The 14,654-nt window shown below is 35.7% G+C and overlaps 3 protein-coding genes and 1 non-coding gene across 4 annotated transcripts; all 4 read left to right on the top strand.

Annotated features, from left to right (window-relative positions):
* The first annotated feature begins 467 nt into the window (after positions 1-467).
* Positions 468-539, top strand: PHYBLDRAFT_t46. The gene has a single exon. It is a non-coding gene; the product is annotated as a tRNA-Glu (tRNA).
* Positions 540-6,204: 5,665 nt separating this feature from the next.
* PHYBLDRAFT_58424 (hypothetical protein) lies at positions 6,205-6,777 on the top strand (the record flags this gene model as incomplete). Its single annotated transcript, XM_018440321.1, has 1 exon — positions 6,205-6,777. One exon carries the CDS (start codon positions 6,205-6,207, stop codon positions 6,775-6,777), a length of 573 nt encoding a protein of 190 aa, XP_018297413.1.
* Positions 6,778-6,889: 112 nt separating this feature from the next.
* PHYBLDRAFT_58423 (hypothetical protein) lies at positions 6,890-8,362 on the top strand (the record flags this gene model as incomplete). Its single annotated transcript, XM_018440320.1, has 2 exons — positions 6,890-7,147; positions 7,169-8,362. 2 exons carry the CDS (start codon positions 6,890-6,892, stop codon positions 8,360-8,362), a joined length of 1,452 nt encoding a protein of 483 aa, XP_018297412.1.
* A 1,123-nt stretch (positions 8,363-9,485) lies between these two features.
* Positions 9,486-10,913, top strand: PHYBLDRAFT_58422 (hypothetical protein; the record flags this gene model as incomplete). Its single annotated transcript, XM_018440319.1, has 6 exons — positions 9,486-9,567; positions 9,838-9,975; positions 10,108-10,140; positions 10,206-10,373; positions 10,459-10,520; positions 10,575-10,913. 6 exons carry the CDS (start codon positions 9,486-9,488, stop codon positions 10,911-10,913), a joined length of 822 nt encoding a protein of 273 aa, XP_018297411.1.
* Positions 10,914-14,654: the final 3,741 nt, after the last annotated feature.

Genomic DNA, 14,654 nt, shown 5'->3' with positions numbered 1-14,654 from the left:
TTGGTGTATAATTACTATATTTAGATAAAATTTTTCTTTATTACATAATTTTGAATTATATCGAGACCGCTGAAGAGCATCTTAAAGGTACTGATGTTGCGTGGAGATGTCAGCAAGATTAATTATGTGCATTGTAGAAGAGAAATGTTACTAGCATGGGAGACCATGATTTTGAATGAGTACAATGTAGACAAATATGTTAACAAGGGAAAAGAAAAAAGTATTGTGTATAGAAAGAACAGAGAATGGAAACGAGACTTTTCCTGTACACAGAAAAATTCTCCTCTTATCACCAAGGGCACAGCACCACATCAACAAACCGTTGACGTCAGCCTCTCATAACCGGGATGACACATCATGACAAACTGCTGGAGAAACTCACCAAACAGACTGACCTTCCAGTACCGGACACCACGACATGGCCAAACGTCAGACTTATTTACTACACACGTGGCATAAGTATGACTTCCTCAATGGTCTAGTGGTTATGATCCGTCGCTTTCACCGTCGTGACCGGGGTTCGATTCCCCGTTGGGGAAACTTTTACACACACAATTGGTGTGAACAGTGTCGGACATTATTTTGATGAATCCGAGAAATCGGGATAATTGACCGCAGCAGTTCTGTATGTCAAAGATACCTCATAGATAATGAACCACAGTAACATCTTCTGAGCATCAACCGCAGTAAAAGGACTTCTCTTGTAATTAAATAGAGTATAATAGTTTACTGCGGATAATGCGCAGTATTAGTTTAGAAAACTATATAAGACAATTCAATTCCTATCAATAAAAAACATCTTTTATCTTCTCTTTGATTTTACGTATACTCCTTGATCTCCAGTGGGTTTGACCTTTTGACTTTGCTATAGTAAAAGGAAGACCATCCCAGATCAGGAACGACAATTGGTAGCTGAAGCTATTTTTCCTCTAACAAGACCTTTGATGAATCCGGTTGAAAGACACCAAGACATATTTGATAAGAAGACCCTTAGCCAATTCGAGATTGAAGAACGAGTCCAGGACTTGTTACCCAGCGAATTAGTAAACGACTACAAGAAGAATCGGCGTGTTCCTCATATCCCTGAAGAACAGCATATTAAGAAGACCCCTGCCCGAGAACAGAAGTGGACCAAACTAGCTACAAAACTAGCCGCAACCTTAACAGGAAAGAACAAACAAGAACAAGAAGAAATAATGGCCCCCCAAACTGCCACTCTAACAGCCGAAGCAATTGCTGCTGCCGTTGCCGAAGCAATGAAAGCAATCATGGTGCAGCAGGAGGCCCGTGCTGAACGAATCAAGCAACCTGATTGCTTTCATGGAGAACGTTCTGCCACAGTAGTGGATGGTTGGCTGCGCGCAGTCGAACGTTACACCAGATACTACAATTTTTCTGCAACAAAAGCCTGTGAATTTGCAGTGAATCTGTTGTGTGACAGAACAGACACATGGTGGAGACGCATGGAAGTAAAGGACAAACATCCAACAACCTGGGATGAGTTCAAGATGGCTCTGTCGGGAGAATTTCGTCTAGTCTACTCACTACAGACGTCCAGGGACCGCCTTGCTCGACTATACCAAACAGGAACAGTCGCAGAGTACATCGACGCGTTCCACGACATCCAGTTGGAGTTACCTGGAATGAACGATGAAGAAGCCCTTGACAAGTTTGTCCGCGGACTTCACCCCACCATATGAGGAAATGTTCTTGCCGCCCAACCTGTCGACGTTGACAATGCCTGCAACATCACTTTGGCATATGCCAGTGGCCTCCACTTGGGGCAACAGAACAACTACGCACCCATCCCCCAACCATACCAACAGACGTACCAACAGCCATACCAACAGCAGTACAGTGGTCCCGAGCCCATGGACCTGGATGCGATTCAAGGTCGCCGTAATAACTACCGATCTTGCCCCCCTCAGAAATGTAATGTGGCTACTTGCCATTGGTGCGGCAAAGTTGGTCACTTCAAGAGGAACTGTAGGGATCGATTAGCAGCGATTAGACAGTTAGATGAGGCACGTAGCAAGAAGCAGGGTTTTCGTGAAACACAACTGTAATGGGAGGTCGGTTGTGTTCAATGGAAGAAAAATCCTCCCCACAGGCTAATAATATTAGCGAAACTAGCAAACCAGAAATTAATAAAGACGTGTCTGAACAGTATACAAATGTTACCAATGAAGAGCCTGAGACTATGTCTGAAGAAAATTGTGACCCTTGTCTCACCGCTGACCAACATTTCTTAGAAGATCTCCATGCTGCCATGGACACAGACTTGCCCTTATACGCCGCTATACTTGACAGACAACAAATCCTGGTGTTAATTGATAGTGGTGCTAGTGCAAACTATGTATCACCCCAGATCGCCCATTTGGCCACACACATTTTGGATATACCCGGACAATCAGTCGAAACTGCAGGAGGACACAGCATTAAGATCCATCAGAAGGCAACATTAAACCTCTCTTTAAATAGATACACTGACACCATTGATGCTTTTGTATTTCCCACTAAATTCGACTTGATTCTTGGCCGCACTTGGTTGCAAATGGCTAAACCCGTCCCAGATTGGCATGTCGATAGCTGGTCTTTACATTGTGATGAACAAGAATTTATTTTGCGTCCTCATGGGCCCCGTCCTACTAAACCTCACCTAAACTATCTGATATCTGCAAAACAAATTGAGAAACTCTCTAGGAGAGAGGAGGCCGAATGCTTTTTGTTGCACATTAAGACAGAAAAAGAAATACATAATGATGAACACTGGATGAAATTAGTAAAAGAATTCGAGGACGTTTTCCAAGACGGTTTACCTGGATTACCGCCGAACCGTGACGTCCAACACGTTATAAACACTGGAGATGCCTACCCTGTCAATAAACCGCCATTCAAAATGAGCCCTCGAGAACTCGACGAATTACAGCAACAACTAAAGGAACTTCTAGACCTCGGCTTAATTCGTCCGAGTTCTTCGCCATGGGGTGCTCCAATTTTATTTGTTAAAAAGAAAAATGGTGAGATGCGCATGTGTGTTGATTACAGAGCCCCGGAACAAAGTTACTATCCGCAATAACCATCCATTGCCACGCATCGATGAGTGTTTGGAACGCCTTCGTGGAGCAAACCATTTCACCAGTTTGGACCTCAAAAGCGGTTACCATCAAGTGAGAATTCAAGACTCAGATGTGCCAAAAACCGCCTTTAACACCCGATATGGCCAATACGAGTTTCTGGTTCTTCCCTTTGGTCTCACCAATGCCCCACCGACGTTTCAGCATCTTATGAACAAAGTTCTTGGAGATTGTTTGGATAAGTTTGCCTTAGTCTATTTGGATGATATCCTAATCTTTAGCACGACACCAGAAGAACACGAAGAACATGTACAACATGTGTTAAACCGACTACGTGAAGCGAAATTAATTGCCAACCTTAAAAAATGCGAATTTAACAAAAACGAACTAACTTTCCTTGGATTCAACGTATCTGCGCAAGGCATCTTACCATCGCCAGACAAAGTAAAGACTATAAAAGAATGGACACCGCCAACAAATGTACAAGAAGTTAGACAATTTATTGGCCTTGCACAGCACTACCACCGCTTCATCCCTGGGTTTGCTGGAATCGGTGCGCCCTTAACAGACTTAACTAAAGGGACAGGACCAAAACGACGGCCTATCGTTTGGACGGAGACATGCCAGGAAAGTTTCGATTTACTAAAAGAGAAAATGAGTACTGCACCTGTATTACTTGCACCAGACATGGATAAACCATTCCGCATTGAAACAGATGCTTCAGATTTTGGTGTTGGTGCCGTATTAATGCAAGAAGACGAAAACGGAAGTTGGAAACCATTAGCGTTCGAATCGAAAAAACTCTCCCCTGCCGAAAGATCGTATTCTGCTCAAGAGCGCGAGTTACTTGGTATTCTACATGCCTTGCGTACTTGGCGCTGCATGATCGAAGGAAAACCGTTCACTGTATTCACCGATCACTTACCACTCAAGTATTTTCGCAGTCAGGTTAAGCCCACGCCTCGCCTGATAAGGTGGATTTCTGAATTCGAGCTGTACGACCCGATAATTCAATACAAACCGGGCAAAGACAATGGTGTCCCTGATGTGCTCTCTCGTCTCGATGGCCCAGAATACGATGCAACATTAATTAAATCAATGGAACCAGAATACCTGTACACCATACCAGACTCACAAACGTCCGACTGGCCAAAATTTTATGCACGAAAAGAAGATGAATGGCCAGAAGACATAAAAGAATTACTTCATTGGCAACGCAATAAGTTTGTGGTCCACAACCAAAAGGTTTTCCGTCTCGTTAAAATAGGTGACACGGTACAAGAAATTCGTTTTGCACTGTTTGCCAAGCATGCAGACTTAGTAAATAATTTCCACAATGGTTTCGGACATGCTGGAGAAACAACGGTGTATAATTTAATGAAGAAGCATTGGTGGTGGCCAGCCATGAGAAGTTAAATTCGAGAATGGTTATCGAAATGTCCTCAATGTCAATTGGCCTCAAACGCAGAACGCAACATACACCATGCCCCTTTGGAACCATTGGATATCCCCCCTGCTTTCTCTCGTTGGCATCTCGATTTCATTGGAGAACTTCCCACTACAATCAATGGAAATCGATGGATTTTGGTTGCCGTCGACTATGCTACGAATTGGCCAATTGCACGTGCTGTTCCTGCTGCTACGGGCGAAGCTATCGCCAACTTTTTGTACAAAGAAATAGTCATGCATTTTGGTTGCCCAGACGAAATTCTGACAGATCGTGGTGCAAACTTTATGTCACATATTTTGAGCTTTTACATTAAGAAAATTAAGCTCCATCATAAATTAACCTCAGCATTTCACCCACGTACTAATGGAAAATGTGAAAGGTTAAATGGTGTTCTTAAACAGATGTTACGTAAATATGTACATAGTGTCATTCACCGGTGGAACGAATATCTGGAAACAGCACTTTGGGCTTGCCAAATCAGAAAGCATCATACAACTGGGTTCAGTCCATTTTTCTTGACTTATGGCTGCAAACCTCGTATTCCTGGCGATCCCCTACGTCCATTTATGGATACATCTATCCCTGACGACCCGACCCTCGTATCCGATGGCGCTATCCCTTTTCTTCATAATCTCCAACAGGCTCGCAAAAATGCTGATGCTCGAGTAACCGCCAACAGCCAACAAGACAAGGAACGATGGGATTGGATCATGAAACCTCATCAGTTCGCAATTGGTGAACATTTGTTGTTGTGGCATGAAAACAAATTTGGACTAGAATATAACTGGATGGGCCCATATATTGTAGTAGATAAAAATTTTGATAAGAATATATACAAGCTCACAACAATGGAAGGTGTCCCTTATACTTCTTGGGTTCATGCTGATCGCCTCAAAATAGCCAAATCCGACGATTTTGACTGCATCTGGTATCACCCAACCGCTGCTCGTAACAATATGCGACGTGATCTAGCCATCGATTCCTCTTCCACCTTGCTGTTCTCGATGATAGAGTCTACCAGAGTTGACCGAGGACGATCAACAGTTTCGAGAGGGGGTGATGTTGGATATTATTTTGATGAATCCGAGAAATCGGGATAATTGACCGCAGCAGTTCTATATGTCAAAGATACCTCATAGATAACGAACTGCAGTAATGTCTTGTAAAGATTAACCACAGTAACATCTTCTGAGCATCAACCGCAGTAAAAGGACTTCTCTTGTAATTAAATAGAGTATAATAGTTTACTGCGGATAATGCGCAGTATTAGTTTAGAAAACTATATAAGACAATTCAATTCATATTAATAAAAGGTATCTTTTATTCTCTCTTTGATTTTACATATACTCCTTGATCCCCAGTGGGTTTGACCTTTTGACTTTGTTATAGTAAAAGGAAGACCAACCCAGATTGGGAACAACATTCAAAAAAAGGGCAAAAAAAAGATAAAACAAGTCCATCTTGAACTTAGGCAATCAGCTTTAATTGTGACTGTCCACTTGCACTGCCTTATTTTCTGCTGGTTCAAATTTGAAATTGAGGCTTTTTTTCTGTCAGAGGCTTTGCAAGTGGCTTTTTGAAAAAGTTAATTTTCTATTGGGGATTTCTTTATTCCTTCCCTTTTCCTTCTCTTTTCCTTCTCTTTATTTCGAATACAAATTAAACACCAATCTCAACATGTCCAACCCAATTATTTACGATATTTCAAACATTCAAAATGTTTTAGTCAACTCGTCTTTGGAGGGGATTAAGATGCTTCCTTTTAAAGTAGTCATACCTGTAAAAGTTAGTGAATGGAGACGTTGTCTTGACCAAATCAATACTCTTTGTTCAACGAAATGGAATAAAAAAAGATGTCTTGATTCAAAAGAATATATTTTTGGAGAAACACGTCAGTGTCATCGCGCAGACATATATATACCAGAGCGAGATTCACGCCCTGCACAAAAAGAATCAAAGGCATGTGGATGTAATGGAGCTTTGAAAATAAAGCAGTTCAAAAAGTCTCCTACTATTGTTACGTTCTGTATGACAAGGGACCATAACAATCATGTTCCTGGAGACAGATCAGAGATTAGAACTTTGCCCTTGCCTTTTGAAGCTATTAAGTTGATTGAAGATCAACTGAGAAGTGGAAGCAGCTGTAGAAGCACAAGAATATCTGTCCTTCAACAGATTGACAGCTGGGGTGTTGGTGTTAGAAAGCCAAACTATGAAGAGATATACAATAGAATGAAGAAGATGTGTTAAAAAAAGATAAAAAGAAGTTCGTATTTAACAGTTTTGGTAAAATGAAATAAAATAGATGACAAATTTGTTGTATATATTCAACTCTGATGAGAAGACATCTATTGCTATCTGGATGAATGAGAAATTGCCAGAAACAAATTGCGTTTTTACTGGAGACCTTCGTGTTAACAACATTGAAAGCAATCTTTTCGTCTTTGGCTTTCAATCCCCTGCCCAAGTGAGAGTTATGAGAATAGCTACATCATTCTGTCTTGACGCTACTCATGGCATATCAGCAAGAAGTGGAAAGGTCATGTACTCTTTAGTGACTCAACACAATGTAACTGGAAAATGGTCTCCTGTTGCTTACATGGTTACAAATGACCAGACAGTCAGGCCAATCAGCCAATAGCTTATGCATCTTCGTGAGAGAAGCTACTTCTGTCCTTTGAATATCACCATTGACTGTAGTATTCCCAAAGTTAATGCGATTACATCTGCATTTCCTCATGTTGCAATTCACTATTGTGAATTTCATATTCTTCATGCTTGGCAAACAAACCTCGACAATAAAGTAAGACTTGCTGCGTCATTTACATCAGCCCAGCTGGCAGCATACAAGCAGAAGTTAAAGAACAAGCTGAAGTATATCTTGATGGAGTCAAACAAAGAAGTATTTTTGACAAGAATCCTTGACTTCAAACGCGATATACCCGACCAGTTACACTTCTTGAGATACTTCGAAACACAATGGACTGGAAGCAAAGTATTGCTGAAAAGATGGGGGCGCCCTTATTTCGATGACTTGCATAGAAGATATTTGACAAATAACTATATTGAGTCATGGTATAACCAGCTTAAGACTATCTACTTTGGCCGTACTAGAATCAGAAGACTGGATTGCCTTGTGTTTATTCTTACAAACGATGTAGAGTATTTCTACAAACAAGAAGTGAATCGTATTCACTTAAACAATGGAAAGATGGGGCCGGTAGAAAACGAACTTGCAAGAAATGAATTTGCTGCATCCAAGATAGAAGATGACATACTCCCTTCTATGATCATCAGTCCATTAAATGTGATTAGTACTAGTATGGATGACTCTGATGGCGAGTGGCAAATCAAGTCTTTTACAAATGATACAACATGGTATTCTATCACTGTTGTAAATGATTTAATCGAATGCTGTTCATGGCCCAGATACATCTCCCAACAAGTGCCTTGCAAGCATTTATTTCTTCTCAAAAGATACCGTAAGATTAACATCTTATATACAATTCAAAGAGATGCCAATCATTTGGCAATGCAAAGACCAGCAGTGTTAGCTGAAGAAGAAGAAGTTGTGATTGTTGACGAAGAAGATGGTAGAGAAGATGTTGTGGGTGCTCAAAATGATGTTGACACGTCTATTACAGACCTTATCACTCACACCATCTTACTTCATCATCAAAGACTTGATCTCAAACACATGCAAACTATTTCTGACATTGATGTGTCTGAGATAAATGATATGACTCGTTGTGTTAAAGAATTGTTAGATAGAATAGATAATATTAGAAATAGAAATATAAATAGTTTTAGAAATATAAATACCCAATGTCAATAAAAAAACCGTTACACATGTATTATTTTGTATTTTATAAAGAAGTGTTTTTTTTTCATAAACAAACACTGTTTTTTTTTTCATAAACAAATACTGTTATTTTTAAAAAAAAAAACAAAAGAAAAAGCGGTCACTCATTCCTTTGAATCTTTTTGTCTCAAATTTAAACCAACAGAAAATAAGGCGGTGCGTTCACACCTTTTTTAAAAAAAGTTCAAAATTAGTTCAAAATATGTCAGAGTTGACATTGGTGTTTAAAATTGGGAATTGCAAGCAAACAGTAATGGTTGACTTTTTAGAATAAAAGATCTTGACAATGCTGATTGGTCTCTTGTATATGTTTTAGATGTTGAAGATAGTAAATATACTTGTAGAAGATATTACTGGACAACAAGTATCTAAGACATACTATTGTAGCTATTCTTTTAGCCAGAAATCAAATATCATTTTGTATAAATAGTCAAGAAATATAATTAATAAAAAGCATCTTTATTCTTATTGAAAAAACTATTCTTAAAAATTGACGATCCCCAGTGGTATTGATTCTGCAACTTAGTTACAAGTGCCAGAAAAGAAATATCAGATTGAGACTTGACAAATACATATTAGGTAATGCTATGCTCATAATGCCGTCACTGTCAGCAAACATAGTCAATGTTTAATATTCAAATACATCAACATAAAGAAGTCTGTTTTGTTGTGGATAAAAACGAATTTGTTTATATTATCCAATTATAACTCTTCAGAATCTCTCCCTGCTTGAATCTGTATCTGCATATCATCAAAGCATACGTATGCAAATGATATTTTCTGTCTCTAAAAGTCCTCCCAATCAGTACAAGAACTCTTAACAATTCTCATCAATAAAAATCATTCTTCTTGAGCTCAAACATCTCTTCATCTCATAATCTAATTATCTACACCACTTTTTTTACAAACCCATTTATTACAGGTATAACATTTTAGTCAAAATAGCTTGTCAGTATATATTACTCTTATAAAGCTATAAATAATAATCAATACTCATCTACCTTCATTTTAACTCCATTCTTTTTGTCTTTTTTTTTATAAAAAAATTATCTTCTTGTATCGCCTGTATCTTACATTAAACTATTATAATAAAAGTATGTCCACTCCCAGCGCTATTGAGTTTGTTTCTTATTATGAAGATGATAATCAGTCACAATCCTGGATGAAGCCAGATGGTGGTAAAGATGAGTTGTGATCGATTGATTGGCTGCAGTACTTTCTGCTGAAAGACAACGCAGACAACACTGGAAAAATAAAAAAAATACTATAGCTTTAAGTAATGAGAAAGGTAGTGGAAATGTCAGGTTTTTTTTTCGGCTCAGCCGTTTTTTTAATTTAAGTTGGGGGTGTATTTTCGATGTATTCTATTGGTTTAGATGGACAATAAAAAATTCATATCAAATAAAGTATTTGTAGTACTTGTTTCCTTTTTTATTTTATAATTCAAGCTATACACAATATGTTTCCCTCTACCCAAACCCATACCTTAGACTGTCACTGCATTAAATGTCACAACAGTCATAAGAAATTTTCTTATACTGCAAAGCGTACTGAGACTCATTGTAATAAGAGAGCTAGAGTTGAAGGTACCAGAATATTTGAGAATAGTATAATATATTCAGTGTTGGTTTTTTGTTTGCTGCATAATAATCATTTTAATTTTTTATTTTTTATTTTTTATTTATGTTTTTTATTTTTAAACTTTTAATGAAACATAGCCGCAATGAGAAACATGGATGTAGATACTGAGGGTAAGAATTTTTTTATTTGAATGCAGAAAAAAAAACTAATAAACTACTATATTCCTTATTTGTAGTAATCCTGACTTCTCAATCCAATTCTGTAGAAGTAATGGACGGTCAGACCAACTCACCTTTTTTGGATGTCATCTCAATGTTTGACAATGACAGAGATGACAATGATTTTGATGACAATGCTGAAGATAAAGTTAATGAGATCGAGATTGAGAACTTCAGCAGTGAAGGTCAGTGTGAGATACATAAAGGAAACTAAAAGAAAAAGAGAATAAAAGAAAAATCAAGTGCTAATTTTTTTTTAATTTTTTACAGACCTTTCTGCTGCTTATTATATGCCCAAAAATGAAGTCTATCAATTTACAGTCACCTTTACGGTACTGTTTGCTTCATGTCGTGTTGTTGATAAGAGTGCTGCTGTCTAAATTGAGTTTATTAACAATTTGCTGAGAGTCTACAACCAAGATTTTCAATTACCAATCAGTCTTGCTGGTTTACAAAAAATGACAAGATTTTCTGTTATTACAAAAGGCATCAAGAAATTTGTGGTATGTCAAGACTGTCATACAGCATATCAGGATAATGTATCTGCTCCTCCTCAATGTGTTTCCTCAAAACTTGGTGCCAGGTTTGCATGCAGCTGTAATTTGACAAAATCCATATCTTCTGGTGCCTTGGTTGCAAAGTGTGAATATGTCTATCAATCCATTAAAAATACATTGAGGGTTTTCTTCTGTCGCCCTAGTTTGGAAGCCAAGATTCATCAATGAAATAAGAAGTTAAAGAGAGTAGATACTCTGTACAATGTCTATGATGGTGCAATATAGAAGAGTTGAAGAACAAGGATGTTGTATTATTTATGTCGGACCCATGCTCACTAATGTTAACACTTAACATTGACTGGTTCCAGCTCTTTGATGGTGTCACTCACTCATCTGGTGCTATCTATCTGGCCATCAACAACTTGCTCTGTGATAAAAGATTCAAGTCAGAGAACATTATCCTTGTTGGTTTTATGCTTGGTCCAAAGCAGCCAAAAACTAACAAGATCAATGGTTACTTGGAGCCCTTGGTAAATGATTTGAAGCAGCTGTATATTGACATGCGAATTCCTATACATGACTTCCCAAATGCTGTCAGTGTGCTATATTTTTTAAAAAAGAAAGAAAAACAAAGTACAGAGAAGAAGTACAGTGATACTTTGTTTATTAATAAAAAGAGAGATGATCTTCTATTGCTATTTGCTATGTGAGTTTATATAGACATTGCGTGTGTATTTAGAATAATGATATGAGTATATCATGTGATTTCTGTTTTCTTATATCATAGATAATATATTGTTAAGTTATTACCCACGCTCTTGTTTGAGTGATTAGTGATGTTGAATAAGGTGTGTGATATTGTTATTGGTATATTCTTTATTTAATGATAGTGTGAGAAATAATGTATAATTGATACTGGTCGCTTATTCAATATGTCTTTGTCTTATTGTCTGTGTGCTCTATTTGAATCTACAATTATGTTGGATACAACACTGTTGAAAGGTGGTACTTTATATATTCTTCTGTAGTAAGAGTCTGACTAATGGGACTATGGTTCAAATTGTTATTCTGGCCATTGGTTGCTTCCATGTTGTGGTAGACCTTCTCCAGAAGTGAATGGGATTCATTCAGTTGTATGCTTATGGTAGACAAAGTGAACAGAACAGTATCATCCAGCTCTGCACTAACTGTCAAGCTGAGAAGAATTTCCTATTGACTTGTGCTTGCTGCTGTCCCAGCAGTTTGTTTAGCAGACTTTTTTGTAGTCATCTTGTTTGTTTTTTTTTGGTTTGCTGCATATTAGAAGACATGAATTTAGATATTCTGTGCTAAAGGAAGAAATTGAAACAATGTAAATACTTTAATAGTTGGAGTCGGGTTTCTTTAAAATAATAAATAAAATAAAATAAATCAAAACATATGTAAAGATGGAAAGTAAGATACCAAAGATTATTTTTCTGATAATGCTCTTTATAGCATTTTGATCTCTATATTATACTTTTCTTTATAAGTTGACTTGGAAAGGCATTTGTAATAGCTTACATCCATTACAAAGATGTGAGAGATTATGGCTTAGTATATAATGTCTTGTCTCAATTGGGATGTGTTGAATGATTTTCAATTTGCTAAATTGATTCTATCAGTTTCTCAGAGTCAACAGTCATAAAATTATAATTTTGAATTTTCCCCCATTTTTTTTCCTTCTTCTTCTTTACTTCTTTCTTAATGTCTGACATAAGAAGCATCAACTCACATCTAAGTTTCAAGATCTAATCATTTTGTTGCTTTTATTCTAGCATAATACTCTATGCTTTAAGACACAAAGTTCTTCTTAACTGCCTCAAAAATAATAATAAAAAGATAATAAAAATATACTTGAATATCTATTCACAATAAATATATTAATTATTCTGCTTAGATTTTTCTGGCCCATTAACAAAGACATATATCTTGGGAGTGTTTATAAAATGATATATTGTATAAAAAATCAACATACATCTTCAAGATACAACATATATTTATTATTATTCTTATATATAACATATACTCTATAATCACTGATCTTTTTCTCAGTCCTCTTTTTTTGTTTATACACCAACTCTTATTCTCTACAGACAGACAAGTTAGTAAATAGTCATTCTATTTCTTTGTATGTAATTCTAGTGAAAAGAAATTATTCTATAGATAATATCTCTATTTTCTGTATGCCACATCTTCTGCTGTATTAAATAATTAGTTAGCAAAAAATAGTCTGATACTCTTTATTTCATTGTAATAAAAGAATTATATTTTATAGAAAATGTCATTGTATTTTCTGTTTGCTAACTCTTCTGTTTTCTGAACTGTCTGGTAAGCAAACTATTATCTTATTTACTTTGCGTCATATTAACAAAAGTTATTATGTTTTATAGACAATATTACTATAATTGAGACATTTAATGAAAACATTAATATATCTATCATCATCATCATCATCATACATATTATTAAAATCAACTGGCTCTGTATATCATATGATATAGTGAGCCAATCAGCGTAAAGCTTTTTTTTTATATAAAATACTAGCAAGTTACTAAGTCACATGATATAAAAAATAAGAGAGTTACTAAGTCATATGATAAAGTGATATCTTCTATTACATAATATCATTGATATATAAAGTATATACACTGTTTTAAAATTATTAAACATATTCTGTTATATATATAAAAAAAAGTATTGATTGAGTTATTTATTTCCAATGTAACATCTCATTATATAGGTAAATGTTTAATTGTCATGTAGATAAAAACAATATAATCTTATGCAGTAAAAAAATGGAATACCTATACTATTAACTCTGTGATTGTTCAAAACTCTTTGAGTATATTTATATTACTATCAAGAATTATTATTATACTTATATATTATATATCATATATCAGATTTTGAGACATAAATAAATAAAAATCAGATCATTTTTAATTGTATAGTAATTGTAATAACAATATATTGATCTAAAGAATAAAGAAAATATATGTATATATCATTTTAGCTATCACCAAAAGCTATTCAATATAAATAATAAATAAAAATAAAATAATAATAATAATTCATTTGTATGTTACAATTGTGCTGCAGTCTGATATCTGGATTTGGATTAATTAACAACAACAGAAAGAAAAACATGTTGGCTATTACTACTTTTTAATTTAAAAGCAAAGATCATCAATATTATATTACTATGGGAAAAAGGTAGACTTTTTCAAATTTGTGACTTCATCTCTGGCCTATAATAATCAAAAAATCATCAAAAATCTAAGTTGAAACAAGAAAATCTCTGTTCTTTGAATTGGTTATAAAAAGCAAGTGAACTACCAAAATTTAGATCTCAGAAGAGACAAATATCTATTTTAACTATAGATATTACATTTATGGTAAGTATATAGAGCAGTTGAGAAATATTTGATGTCAGACATAAAAAGGAAAAAAATATCTAAGCTTTTGTTACTTGAATAAAATTTGTAAAGACAATTCAAAGGCACACTAAAAAAAAATGATGAACCATATGTCATCATTATAAAATTACTATATTGATATTTCATATCAAGAACCAACCAATACATTTGTAGAAAATATATGACACTAATAATGACTTGTGAATTTTTCTCTTTCTTTTCCCTTTCTTCATAACTAACCCTTACATCTGGTTTTATTATCACCATTATGAATAATACAGGTACAAAAATCATCCAGTAACTTAAAGATACGCAAGAGACGCTTCATATTTTGCAGAAAATCAAAGAAGCACTACAAAAGAAACAAGTGATTCTATAACTGAAGATTACCAAACTATGTAATGTCACAAATGGACGCACATGGGAGGGGCCAACCTCAGACTGTAATATAAGAAATAATAAAACAAAAAAAGACATATAAACTAATATACAGCACTACAGGCTCTTGCTGTCCCAATTCCAGGACCATTGT

The sequence above is a fragment of the Phycomyces blakesleeanus genome (genome assembly GCF_001638985.1).
Source record: "Phycomyces blakesleeanus NRRL 1555(-) unplaced genomic scaffold PHYBLscaffold_2, whole genome shotgun sequence".
NCBI classification, from domain to species: Eukaryota; Fungi; Mucoromycota; class Mucoromycetes; order Mucorales; family Phycomycetaceae; genus Phycomyces; species Phycomyces blakesleeanus.
This window is presented reverse-complemented; position numbering and strand designations above follow the sequence as displayed.